The sequence below is a fragment of the Brassica oleracea genome, chromosome C9, assembly GCF_000695525.1.
Source record: "Brassica oleracea var. oleracea cultivar TO1000 chromosome C9, BOL, whole genome shotgun sequence".
Lineage (NCBI taxonomy): Eukaryota > Viridiplantae > Streptophyta > Magnoliopsida > Brassicales > Brassicaceae > Brassica > Brassica oleracea.
In genome coordinates this window covers 47,853,159-47,876,774 of record NC_027756.1, presented here as the reverse complement: position 1 = coordinate 47,876,774, position 23,616 = coordinate 47,853,159, and the positions used below count along the sequence as shown (strand labels likewise).

At 37.3% G+C, this 23,616-nt stretch overlaps 2 protein-coding genes and 1 long non-coding RNA gene across 23 annotated transcripts; all 3 read left to right on the top strand.

The window, feature by feature from the left end:
- The first annotated feature begins 9,010 nt into the window (after positions 1 to 9,010).
- On the top strand, positions 9,011 to 11,455 carry LOC106313041 (probable inactive receptor kinase At5g16590). Its single transcript, XM_013750760.1, has 4 exons — positions 9,011 to 9,096; positions 9,250 to 10,570; positions 10,645 to 10,962; positions 11,035 to 11,455. Exons 2-4 carry the CDS (start codon positions 9,310 to 9,312, stop codon positions 11,307 to 11,309), a joined length of 1,854 nt encoding a protein of 617 aa, XP_013606214.1. The 5' UTR covers positions 9,011 to 9,096; positions 9,250 to 9,309; the 3' UTR covers positions 11,310 to 11,455.
- Positions 11,456 to 13,278: 1,823 nt separating this feature from the next.
- Positions 13,279 to 16,665, top strand: LOC106318904. 21 transcript variants are annotated; one of them, XR_001265404.1, is made up of 9 exons: positions 13,534 to 14,077; positions 14,175 to 14,235; positions 14,346 to 14,361; positions 14,444 to 14,579; positions 14,692 to 14,771; positions 14,901 to 15,022; positions 15,128 to 15,252; positions 15,597 to 15,713; positions 15,828 to 16,665. It is a non-coding gene; the product is annotated as an uncharacterized LOC106318904 (long non-coding RNA). The 21 variants fall into 21 exon arrangements; XR_001265402.1 differs by having other exon boundaries at positions 14,329 to 14,361; XR_001265395.1 differs by having other exon boundaries at positions 13,535 to 14,235.
- A 1,069-nt stretch (positions 16,666 to 17,734) lies between these two features.
- Positions 17,735 to 21,596, top strand: LOC106315221. Its single transcript, XM_013752971.1, has 9 exons — positions 17,735 to 18,077; positions 18,160 to 18,255; positions 18,372 to 18,705; positions 18,775 to 18,976; positions 19,025 to 19,096; positions 19,166 to 19,446; positions 19,543 to 19,720; positions 19,830 to 20,140; positions 21,434 to 21,596. Exons 1-9 carry the CDS (start codon positions 17,735 to 17,737, stop codon positions 21,594 to 21,596), a joined length of 1,980 nt encoding a protein of 659 aa, XP_013608425.1.
- Positions 21,597 to 23,616: the final 2,020 nt, after the last annotated feature.

Here is a 23,616-nt window from a genome sequence, read left to right as displayed (position 1 = left end):
CAAGGGTTTAGGGTTTAGGATTTAGGATTTAGGGTTTAAAGTTTTAAGGTTTAGTGTTTTTATTTAGAGTTTAGGATTTACCCAAGGGTTTAGAGTTTACCCAAGGGTTTAGGGTTTACCCAAGGGTTTAGGGTTTAGGATTTAGGGTTTAGGGATTAGGATTTAAAGTTTAGTGTTTTGCTGACGACGTTAAAAAAAAATTTTTAATTTTTTTTTTTCTGTACCTGCTATTTTTTTCACTTTTTTATTTTAAAAACATAATATAACTTGATAATATTTTGTTTCATTTTTTAAAAGATATCGAATTTGAAATAATGAAATACTATTGACTCGTGAATTTAGAGGTTCATCCTAGGGGGTGAACCCAAAAATAACTCAAAATATTATAGTATGTTATTGAAGTTTTAATAATATCTACCTAAACCATTACTCTGTATACAATATATATACTACTGTGAAAATGCTTAAAATATACTATAGTAATTATATACGTTTATTCATTTAAATTCTTAAGATTGACTTTTGAATTTTTATTCCGTGAACACAAAGATAACAATCAAAAGATTTTCTCATTGCTTAAAATTTTGATCCTAGTATTACTATTTTTTGCTAATTGGTCCAACACTTCAAGTATCATTTGCGGATTCTAACTAGGCTAAGTCTGGCTGATTATGTCCCACAAATAAATAAAAGTAACTAAATCAAAATACAATCAAAAAAATAATTTACATATCCGAAAATAAAATCTATATAAAAAGAAAAGAGAAATTTTCTACGATAATCAATTTTAGTTTATTTTCACAAATGAGCACACAAGAAAAAAATGACCAAAAGAAATTTTAATGAAAAGTAAATATATCATTATACACCTCTAAAGTAAATATAATTCAAATTTTTTTTTTAAATTATTTATATATCTATTAAGCAATGTGTATATGAATATATTGTCTGTTTAATGGAACATTTTTTGGTCATTTTCTTATTTTATGGTTCTTTTATTGACAAAAACTTTAAAAATACTAGGAAAATTGCCGAAAAAACAAAATCAATCGATCATTAGAACATTAACTTATTTCAACATACTCTAACTAGTTTAATATAATATTTTTTAAGGATAGTTTAATATATGTTTTGCCAAAGACATATATATATATATATATATACAATTAATAAGATGGTTATCAAATCCAAATTACAGAATAAATCAGTAAGTTTTTAATCTTAGAAATATAAAAATAAAATATGATATATATATATATAATGCCCTTACAAAAATAATTGGGATAGGTCTGAAGTCTGAGCAAATATTAGGTTTGTGATAATAACCAATTATTGCAATTGGTTGGTGGGTAATTTTATGTCCCGTGACTTTTGGGGGTTTTTTTTTTTTTTTGTCAATACTCCTCTTATTTTATAACTATAGATATACGTATTAAAAATCGAAAGCTCTATATTTTCACTGGTGGGGGAGTGTAATCCTCTAATCACACATAGTCACAACTTGTATTTGATAGTGATGATATGTGGACCAATGGTTTGTTGTATCAATCCAAATGACAAATGTTTTTGTTCCTATCTTCCAATTATTATTAATTTTAACTATAAACTATTAGTAATTTCCCTGGATCATACAATGTACACCACCATGCATGATTGATAACCGAATAGTAGTGTTTCCTACCAATATAGAAAGCTATATTTTGATTTGCATAATTACATGTATGCCACAGTTAGCAGAGTATAATGTATTAGCTATTAGTTTAGTGGTAGATCCGAAAATTTAAAGGTTTTTAACTTGAAAGTTTTAAATCAAATTCCCATTTCATAATAGCTATCAAATTCTTTGACGATTGTTGACGTGATAGCGTCATCTTGTTTGTTGAATAGATGGTTAGAGTTTTTATGGGCATAGTTTTGTTAACCGCGGATCATATGGTATAAACATTTGTTGGGTAGGAAGAACCATTTTTTTTTTGATCAAACCAAAGATTACTTAATACCATAACGTCATTCTACAAACGAAGCAGAGGAAGAAATCGCAGACAGGGCTGCTTTAGCAATTAAGTCAGCCTGAACATTAGCTAAACGCGGAATGTAAATAAACGAGATAGAGGTGAAGGAACGAGCCAACATAACAATGTCATGGAGCACGCCATTCAGAGCCACATCCTGCCCTTGAGAGTTCAACAGCAAAATGAGATTCTTGGAGTCAGAGTACATAATGATGCTACTGACATGAGAAGACACTGCAGCTGCAAGTGCCGCTTTTACCGCCAAGGCTTCGGCCACCAGAGCCGAAGGCACAAAACGTCGGTGAGAGGAGGAGCATTCGATGATGGAGTTGTTGGCGTCACAGAGTTGCCAGCCCATTCCACAGTTCCCAGTTGAAGAGTCCCAAGCTGCATCAGAAAAAGATGTCCAAGTATAAGAGTTAGCAGTTGGTACTAGGCCTGGGCATAAAATCCGGAACCCGAAATCCGAACCGAATCCGAACCGAAAAACCCACCCCGTTATCCGACCCGAAATGTAAAAATTCCCGAACGGGTCATGTAGGGTGGTACAAAAAATATCCGAACCCGAAGTGTTATTAACCGAACTCGAACTGGTAACCCGAAAAATCCAAAATTAATAGTTAATATAAATATTTTGAAATATATATAAGTATTTCAATTATTAAATTCAATATTTGTGGTAGTATGATATATAATAATAAATATTAAAATTTTAATAAATAATTTAAGTACACAATTAGTTATAAATAAGTATTTTATAATTTGCTCATTGAAATAAAAAGTCTACTCTCTATAAGGCAATACATATTGTTTACAAATAATGTTTGTTTTCATGCTTGATTTAACATTTTATTGTTATTTTATCAATTTATGTCTGATAGATTAATTTTTATTTAATTTAGATGTTTTTCTTTATGTTTTGCTTCAAAATTTTTGTATTTTACTTCGGTTATATCTGAACCGAACCGATATAACCCGAATTCGTATGATATATGATTACTTTATGGGTTTTAAGACGCAATACAATTTTGAACCGAACCCGAAGTGTTATTATCCGAACCAATAAAATTTTAGTATGGGACCTATGAGCGTAAACCCGAAAACCCGAAAATACGAAAAACCCGATCCGAACGCCAACGGGTACCCAAACGCCCACGCCTAGTTGGTACACATGTTTGTTGAACCACACACTGTGGTAAGGAAGGCTTTGAGACATTTGTGTGAGCTGCCCTCAAAGCTCTAGCGTCTTGAATAGCTTTAAGAACTGTATCTTGCTCTGAGAACCTCCTGTTCTCAAATAACAATTTGTTTCTATTGGTCCAGAGAACCCATAAGATCCACGAGTATAAAGGCGTAGACCCTAGTCCTATGGGCGGTAAGGAGATCATCTTACGGCATTGTTGAAGGAGAAGCGCTATCGAGGTTGTTGCCGTGCCATTTGGTTTAAACAAGCAGGGAACAAGTTCCCAAACGGGCACTGCAGTAGAACGTGTATCTCGGTCTCTCGCTCGCCGCATCTCTTACAAACAGAGTTCACCACTAAACCTCTGTTTTCCAGAACAGAGCCTACTGGTAGCGCCTCATTGTTAGATTTCCACAAAAAGTGCTTGATCTTAGGGGACGTATCGACTTGCCACACACACTTCTTCCAGTTGAAAGCGTGATCTTCCGGTGATCCATTATAGAGTTTAGCTACAGCATATCCCGACTTGGTTGAATACGCACCAGAGGTCGTATGAAGCCAGACACAGTCATCAGGTGCTGGCAGAGCGCTTGGGATTATTTTCCGGATGATCTCTTCGTACTGGGGGAGGATTCGTCAGATCAGCTCCACATTCCAGTCGTTAGTTCCAGGTAGCACGAGCTTATCAACACACCATTCACTGGTTTCAGTCGTTGGGGGGCCTATTGGTGATAAAGTTTTCGACATTGATGTTGGGGATGGATTTACATCCTCCTCAAGGCCCATTAGATATTGAACTAGACTCATATTGCTAGGAAGCCCTAGGCTTCATCTTTCTATAAATAAGGAGCTACATCCTTATGAGAAAGATCCTCTTCTTCCCATTTTAGACTTAAAACACTTCATACAAAGAGCTTATTGATTCTTAGATTTATTTACACTTGTAATCATACATGTAATATAATCTTTAATCAATAAATTATTTTTGATGTTCATTTTCCATTTGATTTCTATGTTGATTTCTCTTAAGCCTCAAGAATTTAAGAAATCTATTTCTTAAATTCTTCATTGTATGAATCCGACAAACACACCATTTTCGGTTCAAACAGTTGGCGCTAGAAGGAGGGGGCCAAAGAGAACAATCTTGATAGCATATCAAACTTGAGAAAACCCTAGATCTAGGGTAAAAAAAAAAAAAATCAACAATGTCGTCTTGTTTCTTCACCAATACACGGCTTTGGTGAGGGGAAAGTTCGAAGCTTTCTTAGCTGTGTCTGTGCCTCGATCCATCGCCATCCGTGGAGGACCATAGATCGACAACGTGGAAGCCGTAACTGCGATGGTTCTTCCTCGAGCTCGAAGCCAAGATGGAGACAGCAATGGAAGACCTCGACATCCTCTAATTCGCGACGGCTGTTCCGTTCCTTCCTCTCAAAAAGAGTATGTGGTGTTGCTTCAGTCTCGATCCGCCGGTGAAACTTTCGGGACCCGCCAGTGAAGTTGGCGGCATCGGGCCCGCTTCTGCGCAAAGTGGATCCAGAGCTCCTCGTTAAGCTTCGAAGCTCCGCTCCCCGTCTCCCAAGGATCAGCTCCGTTTCGAATCGCTGCTTCGGAAAGCTCGAGACTTTATCTTGGCAAAGCTAAAGTCTTTATCTTGGCATCTCGTTCTTAAAGACGACGAACTCATCCCGCCACGGTGGCAGAGATGTGGAAGTAGGCAAGCCGCGTACAGCTCTCGGCGACCTCGGAAACTTGTTTCTTCTTCAGATCAAAGATGCTTTGATCTCGTTAAGCTTGGAACTCGGCAAAGGCGTCTCGTCGAAACCATCTCGGCATCTCGTTATCAAACGCTTCGGTCTCTGCAGTCACGACAACTCAACTCATGATTCTCTTACATATGGATTTTGGTTTCATCGGAATGGATAAGAACGCTGCTGGACTATCTTTCTCTCGTTCTCAGCTTACACCTTCCGGTTTGTTCATCATAAGATAGGATAAGCTGTTTGAGACTCTCGTTCTCGGATGTCCAAAACAGAGCCATCCGGGAGAAACGGGGAGAAACGGTGACAAGAGACTACGAACAGACGTGGAAGAAAAGCTCAGACGTGCCTTCTAAGTGTTTGGGGACATATATCTCGTTCGGTAATGGTCCTATGCGTCTCGTTCTTGGCGAGTTGAAGATCTTGGTTCACATGATTCTACTCCCCGCTCAATCAACTATACATCGGACGTGGAGAAGAAGCTTCACCTCGCTTCCTATTACAACGCTTCACCGATTACAAGCTCGTAACTTGATCACGGTTCATACAACTGATCACTCACACCCCTTTTCCTACAAGAGACTGAGGAAGAAAGGAGTTCGAGCTCATCGTCTCTTCTCGGCAAGCACACCTTCAAACTCTGTCTCCTCGCCGAGTTTGATCAGTGAAATTAGCAGAATGGAGGGTCATGACCAAGGGCTCGCCACTTTGGTACGAGCAGCGCATCAAGTTTATGATCTCCTCTTGACATGACAGAAACGAGCCCAGAAGCTTCCCGACTTGTTCGAGGGAGAGCAGATCTTCGGAACAGGAAGCGTTGAGATCAAGAACCTCTCGAAGACAAGCTTGAATTGAAACGCCTCGCCGAGGATATCAGACGTCACCGTTATCGTCGCTCTCGGCATCTTGTTCTCGCGGATAACGAACTCGTTGAATAATGCGTTTCTCCAACGCCACGACAAGGTCAATCACATGCCGAAAAACACAATAAGATAAGTTTTCCTAACAACCTTATCAAATTATTATTATCCTTACGGATTTACAAGCTTTAAAGTGTCGTCAAGTTATAGTTTGCTTCTTTAATAATTTATTATCTAACCACGTGATTAAATATTTACGGAAGCAATAGCAACTACAGTAGCAAATTGACTTGTGTTCCAAGTCATCTAATTTGATTATGTCAACATTTTACGGCCTGTAGTTGCTAACAAGTTTTAATCTTTTTGAAGCTTAGTACTCCGGTAGACCTGTACATCATCCCGGTGTCGCAACCCGTCTCACAAGAAAGTATCTTTGAACTCGTTCATTACTTTGTGTGATCTTGGCGAAGGATGTAACCAGCTCGGTCTCATCTTTACAAAATCACCGTCATAGAAACCGTACGGCGCGTCACACCAACAGCTAGTTGCCGACAAACCTAACCTTCTGAGGGGGCGGTGACAGTAAATAAATCATCTCCTCACACTGATCTACACACGATCTCAACGCGAGACTTCGGGTCGGCAATAGTTCGGTAAACGTGTACTTTAGGCACAAGTTTAAATTGAACTTGCTTTTTATTAGGCACGAGTTTGCGGTCGACTTGCTTATTGTTACACACGAGTTTACAAAAACTCATCTTTGGCTAGGCATGAGTTTACAAAAGCTCTCCTTCTACTAGGCACGAGTTCTCAGTAAACTCGCCTCTGTCTTAGCATGAGTCAAGTAAACTCGTCTTTCGCTAAGCACGAGTTTAAAGCAAACTCGCTTTTTACTAGGCACAAGTTCGAAATAAACTCGCCTAAACCGTCATAGGCATGAGTATGTCTAGTTCATTGTCTAATAAATCCTATTCGTAAACTTTGCAGAGATCGATTCCATCTCTCTCAACGAACTTGGGGGGACTTACTGTTGGGGATGGATTTACATCCTCCTCAAGGCCCATTAGACATTGAACTAGGCTCATATTGCTAGGAAGCCCTAGGCTTCATCTTTCTATAAATAAGGAGGTACATCCTTATGAGAAAGATCCTCTTCTTCCCATTTTAGACTTAAAACACTTCATACAAAGAGCTTATTGATTCTTAGATTTATTTACACTTGTAATCATACATGTAATATAATCTTTAATCAATAAATTTTTTTTATGTTCATTTTCTATTTGATTTCTATGTTGATTTCTCTTAAGCCTCAAGAATTTAAGAAATCTATTTCTTAAATTCTTCATTTGAATCCGACAAACACATCATTTTCGGTTCAAACAATTGAGAGCCACGGTTCCCTCCAGATTCCAACTCCTGCTCCTGATCCAATAGACCATCCTAGACATTTCCCTAGCAGGTCCCGTCCCACCAATACTCCACGCCAGTAAATGGTCCACCCATTTACTAACCATTTGGCATTTACTACTTTTGTTCGTCCACATATGCTCGTTGAGTAGTATGCCCCATGCAATCAAATGGGCTTCAAAATAATAATTCGAATAAAACCCCAATCTCTATAATTTGTATGAATAAATTTTATGGGCTATCAATATGAGATAGGTTCACGATCTACAACTAGCTTTACTATAATATCTATTACCTGGGCTGAAACTAAACTTGAGGCCTATCAATACCATTTATTTTTGGGTCGAATAACATTGTTCAAAATTTCAAATCTCCCTGGATTTTACATTTATTACTATTTTAAATATATAAATCTCTCTGGATTTTACTACCTTCATTAATATAAATCTCCCTGGACCTCCCTATATTTTAAACAATTTAAACAGTTAGAATGAATGTTTAATATAAATTTGTATCATATAAAAATATACATATTACTTAAATATTGTACATGTTAATGTATCTGAATACTAAATAGACTATGAAACTACCAGTATTTGCTTTGATTAGGGATATTTGCTTGATTTGATTACTGTTGAATGAACTATGTAAATTAAATTGGTTGGTAAGCTGTTAGTACAAAACTATATATCATGTCTTGGGATTTTTGCTCTTATATCATCTTTCTTTTGAGGTTGGGACGTTCATCGGGTTTAGTTGTACGTAGTTGTTGTTTTGATTAAGTTATTTAAAGTAGTTTTATTTTCATGGTTATTTCTATTTTCTTTATTTGACCAAATATTGGAAATTATAAATATACCCTACCACTAAAAATATTTCTATGTATATATATTTTTTTTAAAAATATTATTCAATGTTTATTCCACCTTGATTAGGAAAATAAGTTGAATATATCTTAGACCACAAATCATAAATATTCTCAGTCTTATACATTTTGTTCTTCAAGTTATTGTTACTTTTATTTCCTTTTACACCTTTCTCTTAATATTTATGTATGATCCATAATATTTTTTAAAAAAGATTTTTCATTAACTAATGTATTTATTGTAGTTTTAAATATATTATAGTTTTCGTGCACTTGATTAAATTTTTTTGAAGTGGTTGAGAACCTGAATGGATATTTACTTTCGTAAAGTTTTTGGTGTATGTTTAAAAATAAAAATTTATAAAGGCTTTTAAATCATATGAATATAATATTCAACACACTGCTGTTGACTGTTTATATACTTAAAATTCGTTGCTACTTTATAAATTATCACAAGGTACATAGGGTAAAGATTGCTTACATGATAATATAACGTCCATATCGTAATGTGTGTTTTTTTTATGTACTATGTATTAAGAAATAATTAACACATTCAATAATATTAAAGAGTAAAAAGCCCTGTCAATTGTTCATAGTATAAGCCCAAAGTTAAACTCAAGCCCAACCAAAAAAAATAAAACCCAGAGACAATTGTCGGCATGTCAGAGAGTGACTTTCCACGTGGATAGCCTAGGAGAGAGACAAATATATTTATATATATATATAGATATACATAAATGATATATTACATGGTTTGATAAAAAATGATATATTACACAATAAGAATTAAAAAAAACAAAGGAAACAAAATTATTTTTTGATAATTTTCTTGCTTTAAATAAAATAAAGAATATTTAAAAGAGAGATTCTCTAGATTTCAGTAAAAGATAAAATTCAAAAAATAACCTTTTCTTTCCATTCACAGCAGACTGAACTGAATTAGTGCCTCTCTCTCTCTCTCTCTCTCTCTTCCTTCATCATCTTCTGATATAGCCGGCGAGATATACAGGTATATAGATACATTGGACTATTAGAGAGGGAGAAAAGTAGGATTTTCTTCCGTGATTTTCTCTTTCTAAACACTGTTCTACACGCAGTCAAAAAACATACAAAGATTTTTCCGACAAAATCTCTTTAAACTCATTTTCCTACTCGATTTCAGGCACTGAAATAGAGAGAGCCAACCACTGTCCGAAAGGATTAAACTTTTGGCAAGAAGAAGATGAAGAACAAGACCACTTTAGGTCTCTCCGTTTTCTTCTTCCTACTCTCTCTCGCCACCGTGACATCAGATCTAGCAGCTGACAGACGAGCACTAATCGCTCTCCGTGACGGCGTCCACGGCCGTCCTTTACTCTGGAACCTAACCGCGCCGCCGTGTACTTGGGGAGGAGTCCAATGCGATGCGGGTCGGGTCTCAGCTCTCCGGTTACCCGGCGTGGGTTTATCTGGACCACTACCAATCGCAATCGGAAACTTAACCCAGCTCCATACCGTATCTTTCCGGTTTAACTCCTTAACCGGTCCAATCCCTCCGGATTTCGCTAACCTGACTCTACTCCGTTACCTTTACCTCCAAGGAAACGCGTTTTCAGGCGAGATTCCTTCGTTTCTCTTCACTTTACCTAACGTGATTCGAATCAACCTTGCGCAGAACAACTTCTCCGGTTCGATCCCGGTTAACGTCAATTCGGCGAACCGGTTAGCTACTCTTTACTTGGAAGATAACCAGCTCACCGGTCCGATCCCTGAGATTAAGATCCCGTTGCAACAGTTCAATGTGTCGTCGAATCAGCTAAACGGGTCGATACCGGATCAGTTATCCGGTATGCCCATAACCGCTTTTGAAGGTAACTCTCTATGCGGTAAGCCGTTAGCCGCCTGCTCCGTCACCGGAAACGGGACTGAGACTACCGGAAAAGGCAAAAGCGATAAGTTATCAGCCGGAGCCATCGTCGGAATAGTGATTGCGGGTGTCTTGGGGCTTATCTTACTCCTCTTGCTCCTGTTCTGTCTCTGCAGAAAGAAGAACAAGAAAGAGAACAATGTGGAGTCGAGAAACATCGAAGCAGCAGCTCCCGTCCCAGCCTCATCAGCAAAGGAAACGTCGACGGTGGCTAACGTCCCTCCTCCGGTGGCTACGCCGTCGTCTGGTGCACCGGTGAGTAAAGATCTAACCTTTTTCGTGAAATCGTTCGGGCAATTCGATCTCGACGGATTGCTGAAGGCGTCCGCGGAGGTTCTCGGTAAAGGAACGTTCGGATCCTCGTACAAGGCGAGTTTCGATCACGGACTGGTGGTGGCTGTGAAGCGGTTGAGAGACGTGGTGGTGCCTGAGAAGGAGTTCAGAGAGAAAATGCAGGCTCTTGGATCGATCAGCCACGTGAATCTCGTGACGTTGATCGCTTATTACTTCAGCCGCGACGAGAAGCTCGTTGTGTTCGAGTACATGTCGAGAGGAAGCTTGTCCGCGTTATTACACGGTACAAAAACGTTTTAACTTTTGAATGTTTGTTTTAGTGATGTCATAGATAAGTTAATCTTTTGGGATTGACAGGGAACAAAGGAAGTGGTAGAAGTCCGTTGAATTGGGAAACGAGAGCTGGTATAGCTTTAGGAGCGGCGAGAGCTATTAGTTATCTTCATTCACGTGACGCGACAACGTCTCATGGGAACATTAAGTCTTCTAACATTCTCTTGTCTGAATCCTACGAGGCTAAGGTCTCTGATTACTGTCTTGCCCCTATGATCAGTCCTACGTCTACGCCTAACCGTATTGAAGGTTACCGTGCTCCTGAAGTAACCGATGCTCGTAGAATCTCTCAAAAGGCTGATGTTTACAGCTTTGGTGTTCTCATTCTGGAACTACTCACAGGTACACCACATAGATCTTGTTAACTGTATTTTTGGTGAAAATGTGATTTAAAGATTGAATTTTGTTTTGTAGGGAAATCTCCAACGCATCAGCAGTTAAGCGAAGAGGGAGTAGATTTACCGAGATGGGTTTCGTCGATCACTGAACAACAATCTACTTCAGATGTGTTTGATCCAGAGCTCACAAGGTATCAAGATGGGGATAATGAGAATATGATCAGGCTTTTGAAGATTGGTATAAGCTGCACTGCTCAGTATCCAGATAGTCGTCCTTCAATGCCTGAAGTCACGAGGCTCATTGAGGAGGTTTCTCGTTCATCTGGTTCACCAGGTCCTTTGTCTGATTGATTTTTTCGAGGTGGGGTTTAAATTGATCGATTTTCAAAATTGTTGGTCTGAATTTGAATTCGTTTAGATAGTTTGTTGAAGTTTAGTTGAAAAATACGTTCAATGTTTTTTTCTTCTTAATTTTAATTAGTTTTGAAAGGGGTTTATCAGCTGTTAAATATATCATTGCTAAAGTGTGGATTCAAAAAATATATATTTATTTCTCTCAGACCTATTATTGACTCCTGCTCTCTAACCAAACCGACTATGCAATAAAATGGCATGAAGAAAGAAACCCTTTATCAAAAGGGCTAAAGTTCAATGTTTCTGCCTTTCTTCAGTTTCAAGTTATGTTTTTAAAGGTGACTAACATCATTACCGGGGTTCTTAAATTTTCTTCTTTTTTTTTTCTGATCTAAAAAAAATAAAAATGAAAGAAAAATGAACCAAACGCGGACCGCCACGCGTCAGTGAAGCCCGCAAACAGTACAAAGACCAAAAGAAAATGTCACTTAATTAACAAATTTTTCTCCTCGGTTTTACAATTTTTGTGGTCCTCCTTTAAGATTCTACCTAAGATACACCAATAATCTTGTTCTAACACTAAGTATCTAAATAGATATTACAAAGTCCATGTAATAAGTAAAACTTTAGGTAACGGCTCCAGGTAACTTTAGGTAACGGGTCTATTCAAGTTCTTAGCTGAGTCTGCAAATTTAGCTACCCACCTTTCAGATTCAAATTCAAAAAAAAAGATGATTTGGTAAGGCCATATTTAAAACATAAGTTTATTTAACTTTTCTTTTGCCATTTAAAGTAGATTTCAAACGAGTCTCAGAAAACAGTTGAGGACTTAGTGTATGAGATAATTATTTGAGAGCATCATTTATCTACAATATACTTGTCTTATATGGAACAAAGGTTGTTAAGAACAAGTTGTTGATTATCGTTTAGTTTGGAACTTTAAGCAAGATCGATGGGAGTTGATACCTCCACATCAACACTTAAAATGTTTGGTCGATCCTGTCAATTTTCATATCATTAAAGTTACATCAAGTTTATCGTAATCAGCTAGGTTTCTCAAGCATAATGATTACTTTACTGTCTTTTCTTATAAAGTTTTTATGATTACTCTTACTTGTTAACTCTTTTATTTATTTTCTAATTGGATTCATCGACATCCCAAACAATTTATGAAACTCTTAAATTGTCTCGTTGTTGTAGCATTTACTAAAGAAGTTAACTATGTTTAGGTAGATGTTAGAACCGTAGCTTTTAATATTTTGTGGCAGAAATCATTTTGCACCTAGTCATGGATGCAACATTTTTTCTTTTGTTCTACCTCATATCCATGTGGGTTCACATGCACATGTGTGTACAAGTAAGTGTATTTATTTTATTTAATTGAGACAAATACCTTTGCCCAAGAAAATGCCACATATCTAATCTTATGCTTACCCTGTCAAGTCCATAAAAATATTGCAGCCTTTACAACTAGTGGTTCAGTTTCCGTGAAATCATACTATTAACTTTTTCCAGCTCATAAAATCATCAAGCGATCATTTATTCCTTATATATATTTTTTTAAAGTGAACATGGTTGCCGAATATGATTATGACTTCTTCTTATCGTATATGAGAAAAATTAACAGCCATACTAGTATATACCAATGAGCTGGGAAAATAAACTAATTGGGAAAATAAACTAATTGAGCTGGGAAAATAAACTAATTGAGGTGCCATCAAATGTTCGATCACGAAAACATAGATGCTATGCATGTATATATATGTATAGAAAAACAATTATACATATACTCGTGATGCTTGAAAACATATATTTCTCGTGAGATTTCTAAGAGAAATGTTTAAAAGTTTGCTTGAGACCGGCATGGAACGCAACATGGCCACCTCACCAAAAGAGGACAGGACGCGGTTTCTCTCGGTGTCTATGTCTATAATTATGCCAACGATAAAAAGTAGAAGCATTGGTAAAACATAATGCAGTGGGGGAAATAATTGGCATGCATTACTCTGATCTTTAACCACCTCTACACGACTACACATATATGCAGTGGCGCAGGTGGTCAAGGAGGAGGGGGGTCAGCTGACCCCATGAGTATTAACCACCTGTTCATTTTATTAGTGTAAAATGGAAGATCAAACAATAAGTAAAAAGGAACATGAGCTCCATTGAATCTGTCCACATATGTATATTAAATCAACCAATGAAAACAGTAAGATATGTCACTTCAGCTTAATTGCATTGGAATCGCTTTTTTCCATTATGCCATTGAAACACGAGTATATAGTATCTCAGCAATAAATTTTCTAAAAAATCCTTTCAGTTTCCTTCGCAAGATGATACCTATTCATTTTCTGTAACGATGGAGATTGATGTTCCTTTTTTATAGGCCATAAAAAAGCCCAAGGCCTTGCGGATTCGCAATCTCCTCTCCTCCAAAGCTTATGCTGCTATGGCCTCTTCTCTTTCATATCCATCTCTTCCTCTCCGGTGAAGAATTCGCTACTCCAGTCTTCCTCTACCATCAACATCTTCACCAGCCACAATAGCTATCTCCCTGGATAAATCGGAAAAGCTATTGGTGCGCCGTCGAAGGATTGTTGGGAGTAAACGTTCAATGGTGTATCTTCCTTCTCTTATCTCTGTTAACCTGATTACATAGCCTTCTAGATTATTTTCTTTGGTTGTGATGAATTTTAGGGATTCCTTGTGACGATCTCTCATATTAACAAGCTTTATCAGCCGGAGAAGCTGCTTCTATATTTGAGGTCATACGATGTTGTTAAGGCCCGCATTTTATTTTTTATCTGGTTGTTTTCGAATTCCCAAAATTTGATTGAGCTTTGTTTTTTTTTTTGTCATAAGGCGAGATTACAAGTTTGGATCAGACAAGGTTATAATTGATGGGCTACAAATATTCAAAATGGTCTGATTCATTTTCTTTAAGTTCAACATCTAATGGCTCTATCTCCCCACTTCCCCTGATTTGATTGTATGTTTGTATTATCTGTAATGGAAGTGTCCATCTCTTTCCAGGGATCACGTTTACATGGTATCTTTTCATATACACAAATAATCATTCCATAAGAAACTTTTAATCTTTCCACCGATTGCTGTAACTTTTATACAAATAGATTACTATGAAACATGAGGATTCAATGCATCTATCACGGACTATACTGCAAGAAGCAATCGTTTGTGTAGAAGACAAGCAAATGAGTGAATTTTTCTTCCATCTAATCAGGAACCAAAGGATTCCAAGCTCCAAAGGTACATCAAGTGTAACTATATTTATCTTCCTTTAAAGCTTTGCATTGCTTATATGAATCTTCTACCTTAGAGGCTAAAGATGCATGCCTGAACTACTCATTAGAACTTTCAGGATGGAAAATCTAATTATTTAGGGCTGTACTTGGCTGAAATAACTTGTGCAGGATTCCTCCAGACGTGTGGTCAACATGAGTAAGTTTAACTTAGTATTTGTTAGGATTGCAGAGCCTCATTTTTTAATCCTCGCTCCTTTATACCTAAATGTCTGCTCTATTGAACATACTTACATTTCCTTTTCCTGGACGTCGTGGGATCATAAAGAATTCAAGGTTAATATCAATGGTTTAGTTGAGACTGCACCAGTTCCTGAAGAAGTCTAGAATATCCACTACGGTACTCCTTGGCCCAGAAATATTGTGTGCGATGATCCTGCCATGAACAAGGTGATATGCTCTGAGGCGTTTGTTGTTCATTTTGTTATATGTGTTGTGTGTATACATTACTCCCAAACTTATCTGTTTATTTTTTCATGTTACTCATGTGAAAAGGTCTTCCTTGGAAACAAAGGTCTTAATGATGTAGAAAACGCCGAGCTGCCTAGGCTGGTTTATGTTCTCGTGAGGAGAGAGCCCAACTCACCATCATAATAAGGCTGAAGAAAACAAATTTATTGGTAAACAATTATGCTTAATCTTTGATTGTATTATTTAAACTGAAATATAATGGTCTCTCGCAAACTTAACTATGTTTACTACATCAACAATAGCAAAGCTCTTAGAGAGAAGCAATGTGTTACCCAAAGGATCCTTAGTCGGAAAAAAGATTTGTTATGTTTGATTCCCTCAACAAGAACTATTATTTACAGCACTTGAAAGTTGACCAACAGATGAAAACAATGTTTTTCATGACTATTTTTAATCCCCCACAACAAAGTTATTTCTTACGGTAAAAATATAACATATATCAACTCTAGGGTCTCAACTACTTGTGATTTTCAGTATCATGTCCTCCGCACAGGTTTTTCAAGGATCTAGAAAATAGAGAATCTTAGTTTGGAATCTGGGACATACACAGCCGGCTTTGCAACTCTTGAAGTAGTGTTCATGAACATCGCTAGACGTGCTAAACTCAGTGGTTGATATCTCATGCATTTATAAGTTTTTGCTATCTCATTTGAGTTTATACAAGTCATTTTAGGATGCATTTAGATTTATATATTGCATTTGTGTGTTCATTTGCATTTGACAGAGCTAAAGTGCACTTTAGAGAAGTTTGGGACAAAATTTTGAGGTTATGGTTGCAATTTACAATGTATGGGGTCAGAAACGGAGTTATCAAAAGTTCAGGGACCTGTCTTGCAAAATCTCCAAAACCCACCATTGGAGAGATCGATTGTTCTCCGGATTGGTTGACGACGATCCCGGCGGCTACCACGGCGGGTTAAGAGCAAGACGACGAGGATGAGCACCGGTGAGAGCTAACGACGACAATTGAGCTCGGGATTGGTCTTGCCATAACTGAGAGAAGTTGCAGATTCGTGGAGGAGGAGCCGCGGCAGAGAGCTTCGTGGTGGAGCAAAGCAGGGGAGACAGAGACGACCAACCATGATCTCCAATCTCGAGATGCAGAGCGGCTTCATGGCGTGGACAAGAGAAGCGGACTTGCGGCGGAGAAGATGGATCGTGTGATGGCTTCAACAGACCATGGAGACCGCAAGTGATCTTCGCGGCTAGCAGCGGGTTGCGGCAAGGTTTCGACGAAACCATTTAGTAGATTTCGCAAGCTGTGGCCGCGACGTGAAGTTATCAACCGCAGGTAAGCATCGCGAGCATCAGGTGGTCGCGGCTGTGTCACGACAGATTCGTCCAGGGCGTTTCGCAGGCCATGTTCACGACACGTGGAGGTCGCGGCTTATGGGCTGATTTCGCTGGCTTTGATCGCGGGCAACGGGTGGTCGTGGCCGTGGTCCGAAACATTCATTTTATCATTTTACCCTTTTGTTTCTAAGCTAGTATAAATACATTGTAAACTTAATCTTAAATCATATCTTGTTTTCTATTTAATCAAAAGCTACTTCTGGGTGAAAGATATCGTATTCTTTTGTGTTTACTTGATTGCTTTGATCATTAATCATGTTTAGACTTAGATCAACTAATGATTTAGTGTCTACCATGATAATGAGTGAGTAGTCATTTTTGGATTCATGGGTTAGGATGATTAGGATGATTAAGTGATGATCTAGAAAGTTTAGAGTAGATTAATATGTTTCTATGCTTGATCGAGTGACCTTAATGCTAATCTAGAGTTGGCCATTTTAAATTAAAAATCTAGATATTTTCATTGCCCGGGAGGTGTTCTATGAAATGTCTGAGCCAACTCAACATGCTCTTAGCTTACCCTACCAAAGGCATTTGATGTTAGGGGAGTTAAGAAAGTTGAATGATTTGTTCTTAATGATTGCTTGATTGACACAAACCAAAGAAATTTGATGTTTGATCAATGAGAGTAAATGAACTTTTGTCTTGACAAAGAACTTGCTTAGAATTGTTATCTAAACTTAGGAAATTGTGTTGATTGAATCTTTGCCATTTTAGATTGAATCTTAGTCATTTGAAATCAAATTCCCATACCCATGATTCCTCCTTTGTCCATTTGCTTGAAAGTTGCTAGTTAATTGTGTTAGAGTCTTGTTAGCTTAATCAAATCACTTCATTACATTGAATGCATTTAGCTTAAGTATGAACCTGAATTCTCTTTAAATTGAAATACTTAGAAATGGATTGACATCTAAAATACTACATTGATTTGAATTAGGATTTAAATAAAGTCCGTATCAAATTTGGCGTCGTTGCCAATTCTAAGTTGATTTTGACATTGAGATTTGGTACTTGCTTGAGACTAAATCTTATTTTCTTATATCTAGTTATTGATTCTCTCTCCTAGCTCTTTTGAATGTCAGGTGCATGAACTTGAGGAGTTGAAGATATTAGAGCTTTTGAAAGGGAGATTGCAAAGAAGAGAAGAAGAAAGGAAAGCTCATTTGGACATAGTTGAGCTTGAGATGGAGGGGAATCAGCGCCAACCTATAGCTATTGGTCAGCACCTATGATCAGCCCAATATCCATGGGAGTAGGCTGGGTATCAGGGCACCAGCTATGGAGAACAACAACTTTGAGATCAAATCCAGCTTGATCAACACGATAGAGAACAACAAGTATCATGGTCTTGCTTTGGAGGATCCACTTGATCACCAGGATCAATTTGACAAGTACTGTGGTTTGTCAAAAACAAATGGTGTCTCTGAAGATGCCTTCAAGCTGAGATTGTTTTCATTCTCTTTGGGAGACAAAACTCACACATGGGAGAAAAACCTTCCAATTGACTCTATCACCACTTGGAATGAATTCAAGAAAGCCTTCCTCAACAAGTTCTTCTCTACCTCAAGGACTGCCAAACTTATGAATGAGATCTCTGGATTTCAACAGAGGAATCTTGAAGGTTTTAGTGAAGCATGGGTAAGGTTCAGAAGCTACTGGTCTCAATGCCCACATCATGGTTTCACCAAGGAGTGTCTGCTCAGTACCTTCTATAAGCCAACTGGATACTGCTAGCAATGGTTTTTTCTTGGGGAGAAATGAAGTAGATGCTGAGGAGCTTTTAGAGAAGATGGCTCAGAGTGAGTCAGTCTAAGTGATAACCATGACAGGAGCAATATAGATAGTGGAGGAGATGATCAGAACACAAAGAGAGAGTTGAAAGCTCTACAAGATAAGATGGATTTGTTTCTTTCAGACAGAGCCAAACAAGAGAAAGTAAACTTTGTTGGTGAACATAAGCAAGAGAAGATAGTTGTGGTTAATGAAGTTGATGGTCTAGAAGGTCAAGAAGAGATATGTTTCGTTAATGCTAATGGGACATGGTACAAAAAGGAGCCTCACTTTCAATACCAAAACAACTACCAGCAAAAGCTCTTCTACAACAACCAACAAGGAAGTTACCAAGCTAGCCAAAACTACTCTCAAAGTTTCTCCTCCAAAGGAAATCAGTCTACACAAGGCCAAGTCGGATCTTCTACTTCTGCTCCACAAGAAAGTAACACTGATGCAATGTTGAAACAGATCTTGGAGTCTCAAACTAGAAGTGAGAAGCACATTGGATATGAGTTGAAGAACCTTCACATCAAAGTTGATGGAAGCTACAATGATCTCAACAACAAATTCTCAAACCTTGCCTCTCACTTCAAGGCTTTGGAGAATCAGTTTGCCTCTATGCCTTCAACCTCCAAGTGCCCAATGGGATCTCTACCAGAGAAATCAGAGCAGAATCCCAAAGAGTATTGCAACGTTATCCTCTCTACTACTTCTTCTGAGATTGAGTTGAGTGATCACGAGAAAGAGGTGGATCAGATTGAAAGCCTCTTGTATAGAACATAATTTGTTTCCCAGGCTGCAGCACAGCTTGTGGATAAGACTGAACACAAGGCTATGGAGAGGGTTAAGGCACAAGCTGAACTGAAGGTTACAGCAGAGATTCTGAAAAGAGATGAGCACAAGGCTGAGAAACAAGTTGAATGAGAGGCTGTGCAGAAGCTAAAGGAAGTTAAGTTGGAAGGAACCACTGAGGTTGAGCAGTCACCTTATGATAAGCTCCCATTTCCACAAAGAGTCCTCACCAAAGCTCAAAAGAAGGTGATTTCCAAGTTCAGAAAAGACATGAGTGTTGTAGGAGTCAAGCTTCCAGCAATATCAAATATGCATGATGATCATGTCGAAATGATGCTCATCAAGGACATTCTAGCTCACAAAGAAGAAGTAGGAGAGCTCCTAGACATCTCTACTATGCAGCTTGATCCACAAATCACACCAAAGTCCCTGCCCAAACTAAAAACCCAAGGGAAGTTCACCCTGTCTTGCTCCCTTGGTAAGTTCACACTTGATGATGCTCTTGTTGATTCTGGTGCAAGTGTGAATGTGATCTCAATGGCGATGGTGAAGAGTCATGGGATTGAAAACAAGGAGCCAAACACATCCTTACTAATGTTTGGGGACTCCTCTTCTACTACTCCAATTGGTCTCATCAAGAACTTTCCTTTGAAGATTGGAGCTTGCACCATTCCTATTGAACTCACTGTTTTGAAGATGGCAACTGAGAAGAGAGTCTCATTGATCCTTGGCACACCATTTCTCACAACAGTAGGAGCTTGCATTGACTTTACCAACAAGAAGGTCACACTCCTCAATGTGAACAAAGCTGTCTCCTATCCAAATTAAGTCTCCAGTGATGAATGTTGAGTATTGTGGAACCATCACTTGTGGAGAACCTTCCATTGAAAAGATCAAGGATGAAATGGTTGTTAGTGGAAAAGAAGGTATTGATGGAGAGTCCTCTAAAAAGATGTGTGATGAGCATTTGGAAAGTGCTACAAAGGAGGAGGTGAGTAGAGCCACAAAGGCTGCTCATGACAAGAAGAAGATGATGAAAGAACCTCACCCTCCACCTCTTGATATGATGCCATACACTCTCACTCTTCACCCAATAAAGTTCAAGGATGGATCTATTGAGTACAAAATCAAATGCAAGGGAAAGTCTACACCATTCTCAAGTGCAAAGGCCATCATCACTCCACAGCTCCAAGATGATCCAATCAAGCTTCAAGAGCTTCTCTCTCAAGTCCTCACCATCACTCTTGAAAGTGGGAAATATTCTCCTCTTCACTAGCCAATTGGAAGGAAAGTCAAGTTAGAGACTTAAAACAAGCTCACTTAAGAGGAAATCTCATGGTATCTTTTGTACTAGTGGTTTGTCCGCGCTTCGCGCGGAAATATTACATTCTTTTAATTGAAATTTGATTTCAATATTTATTAATATTTTTGATCTTTTATGTAGTGTTTCTAATACTATTTATTTAAAATTATTTTAGTACAATAATCGGAAGACATGATTTAACTATTAATATATAATTAAAAGTGATTTTGTCATGTAGTATCAATTTTTCCATGGCGTATAAGGAAAAATATGAGGAAATTTTAATTTTATTTTACTTTCGAAACATTATATTGGGATGTTTGAAAAATAAGAAAAAATTTAATCTTTTCATAATTAATATATCAGTATCTTAGGTGAAGTTCTTATGTTGTGAACACCAAATATCTCCTACATATTCTTTTCTCTTCGTAATTTTCGTTTCCATCTTTAACAAACCTACTCTAAAATCTTTTTTTTTCTTTTTTTTACTATTGTGACTCTTTATGAAAAATATAAAAGTGAAAACCAATATTAATAGTAACGTTACAAATCTTAGCTAGCTTCACCGCAAAAGTAAATGTTCGTCATGAGAAAACAATATATTCTTTCTTTTCCAAATGCAATCAAATTCTTTTATCAGTTATGAACATCTCTAATAGTGTTTTCAACATCCTACATTTCTCCTTGAGTGCTGCAATAAATAATTAAATAAAAATTTCTTTTTTTTTTGCTGGAAACAAATGAACTTTATATGTTTCTCAGAAAGCAAAAGGACATATTTATTCATTCATCATAAATGTTTTATACGTCAAGAACACCAATAAGGAATTTAAATGATAATAGAAACAAAACTCAAAAAAGTTAGAGAACATACAAGGTTTGTTCATAGTTTCCTATCAGAGCTTCGATTACCATAACATGGCTTCCATTACACCATATCAAACATTGAATAAACAAATCTGGTACGCATTTGAAGCAGAGTATCTAATATCCCTCGTCTATTTCCTAGTAAATATAAGTTTCCAGCTTAAAAAGTACGAAAATAATTAACATTGAGTTCAAATAATGGGAGATAATGTGAATAAACAATAAGTTTGTCTAAAATATAGATGCAACTATAAATCGATGAACACAAAAGCCAACGGTATATCAACTACCATCTTCTATGCATTCAACTACCATCTGCTTAAATTTCGATATTCGTTAGGTGCAACTGGATATAATCAGATGCATTCACAGAAACAGATTGGCCACTTCGAGATCTTAACATAAGTATTACCTGTAAGGCCTTTGTCATATAAGGAATAGTTGCTTCTTTCAAAGTTCCATCAGACTGAAAATCTCAAGCAAATAACCAACACAGATCAGACTCAATTTAAGCAAATAGCCAACACAAATCGATACATGAGTCTATCAGGTGTGTACATGCACTACAGGCCATATGCTCTCCTTGAGTTACATACATCCATACATGAGTCTCTGGTCTCAAGAAAATAGCCAACACATATCAGACTCAGTTTAAGGCCATACTGAAATTGCAACAAGATCTTCAAGATAATGCAAATGTTATTGTGCAATTATGTTCACTTATAAGACCCGATTGACTCATATATCGATCCAGCTTGACTACTGTGTCATAAATGGAGATTATTAGAGTTAGCTAAACAGAAAACTCAATCTCAATAACTTGTGCAAATATATACAATGTGATTACTCATGTTTACCTTAACTTCATCGGTTCTTAGAGCTGAACCATAGAGGGTATCTCCTGTTTTTAGCTGAGAGGTCGCATCCTCCATAGCAGAGTTGAGCTGAGTGAATTTCCAACCCAGTACCTTCCAAGTTTGCTTCATTTACAGTACAAAACTTTGTTAATAAGTAAATCAACAAAGAGGCGGAAAATGCGAAAATATCATATTAGTGATTATTTTCAACTCACCTCCAAAGCTTTGTCCTCATCATCGGTCTGCTCCAACTATAGGCTCTAGCCTTGTTGATCTGATTTAGTTGATAGAAGTGACATCACACATCGACATATGTAATTCAAGGAGAGCAGATATTATTGCACTAATGAAACCAATCTGTTAGTGTGATCAACTATATAGAATATTAGCTGTTGTGCATATACGCAGCCAAGAGCATATGCCGAGTACACCTAAAGTAAACCCTCCGACGAATAAGCATGTTCTGCTTGATAACTTCATAGGCAACAGAAGGCAGGCATGTGTACTTCTGAGACTTCAGAAGACCTCCGTTTGAGAAATTCTTAAAGCTGCTGACTTTACCAGATATCTTCACCAACATATGAGACGAAGTCTCAATCTCTGTTTTCAAACCATCTCTAGATCTCAAAGCCTCGTCAAGCTTCTTCAAAACCGACCATCTTTGCTTTTACTTACACTCTCAAGCTCGTTTGATAGATCTTCTTTTTTTCTTCAAGGCTTCGTCTCGCTCTCGCTTGGACTCGTTGCGCTTCTTGATTGCCTCATGAGCAAGAGCTTTGAGCCGATTGAACGGCGCTTGGAGATCCGATTTCAAACTCTAGGTGGCTTCTCGAGCTTTCTTCTGGCGATCGAGCTCCTTGATTAGCTCCATTAGCCTCTCGTCTTGTGCCTCTTCCCGAGGCGGATCGTTTAGAACGACGGGCGCGCTGGTTCATTGGACTCGACATCAATGAGGACGACATCAATGAGGATGTGTTAATTACGTAAAACCTGGGAGCAAAGTAGAAATCAATGCGCCGTTACGGAGAAGAAATCGTAAAAGCTACGGTCGATCACAGATTCTGGAACTTTCGTCGGAAGAAGCTAAAGTGACGAAGAATCAAATGTTATCACTGGGCCTGGAATATAAAAGCCCAACCGTATCAGTAAACCAAAACACTTCGTTTAAATAAAAGTGACACGTGGCAGTAATTGCCGGTATAAAAAAAATATACTAGGTTAAGATCCGCGCTTTGCGCGGAATCAACATTATATATATAAATTATTTTATGTATTAAATATTTTTACATATTATGAAATAATAAATATATATTAAATAATTAAAAGTCAATAACCATTAAATATATAATTAAATTGGTGCGAACATATAAATCAATTTTATTAATCCAAAAAATATTTTTTTAATATTTGATAGGATATGTTATTAAATTTAAATCATACTAACATAGATAGAATATGTTATTAAATTTAAATCATACTAACATAGATAATATATTTTAGTATACTTTTAATATTAATGTCTATTAAATGATGATTTCTACTCATATAGTTTTTTTGATCATTTGTAT

Excerpts from the sequence above, each read along its gene's own strand:
- LOC106313041 (XM_013750760.1), top strand. The coding sequence starts at position 9,310 with ATGAAGAACAAGACCACTTTAGGTCTCTCCGTTTTCTTCTTCCTACTC. Across the intron at positions 10,571-10,644 it reads CTTGTCCGCGTTATTACACG|GGAACAAAGGAAGTGGTAGA; the intron begins GTACAAAAACGT and ends TGGGATTGACAG. Across the intron at positions 10,963-11,034 it reads CATTCTGGAACTACTCACAG|GGAAATCTCCAACGCATCAG; the intron begins GTACACCACATA and ends TTTGTTTTGTAG.
- LOC106315221 (XM_013752971.1), top strand. The coding sequence starts at position 17,735 with ATGGAGAACAACAACTTTGAGATCAAATCCAGCTTGATCAACACGATA. Across the intron at positions 18,256-18,371 it reads TTTAGAGAAGATGGCTCAGA|ACAGAGCCAAACAAGAGAAA; the intron begins GTGAGTCAGTCT and ends TGTTTCTTTCAG. Across the intron at positions 19,097-19,165 it reads AGGCACAAGCTGAACTGAAG|AAGCTAAAGGAAGTTAAGTT; the intron begins GTTACAGCAGAG and ends GAGGCTGTGCAG.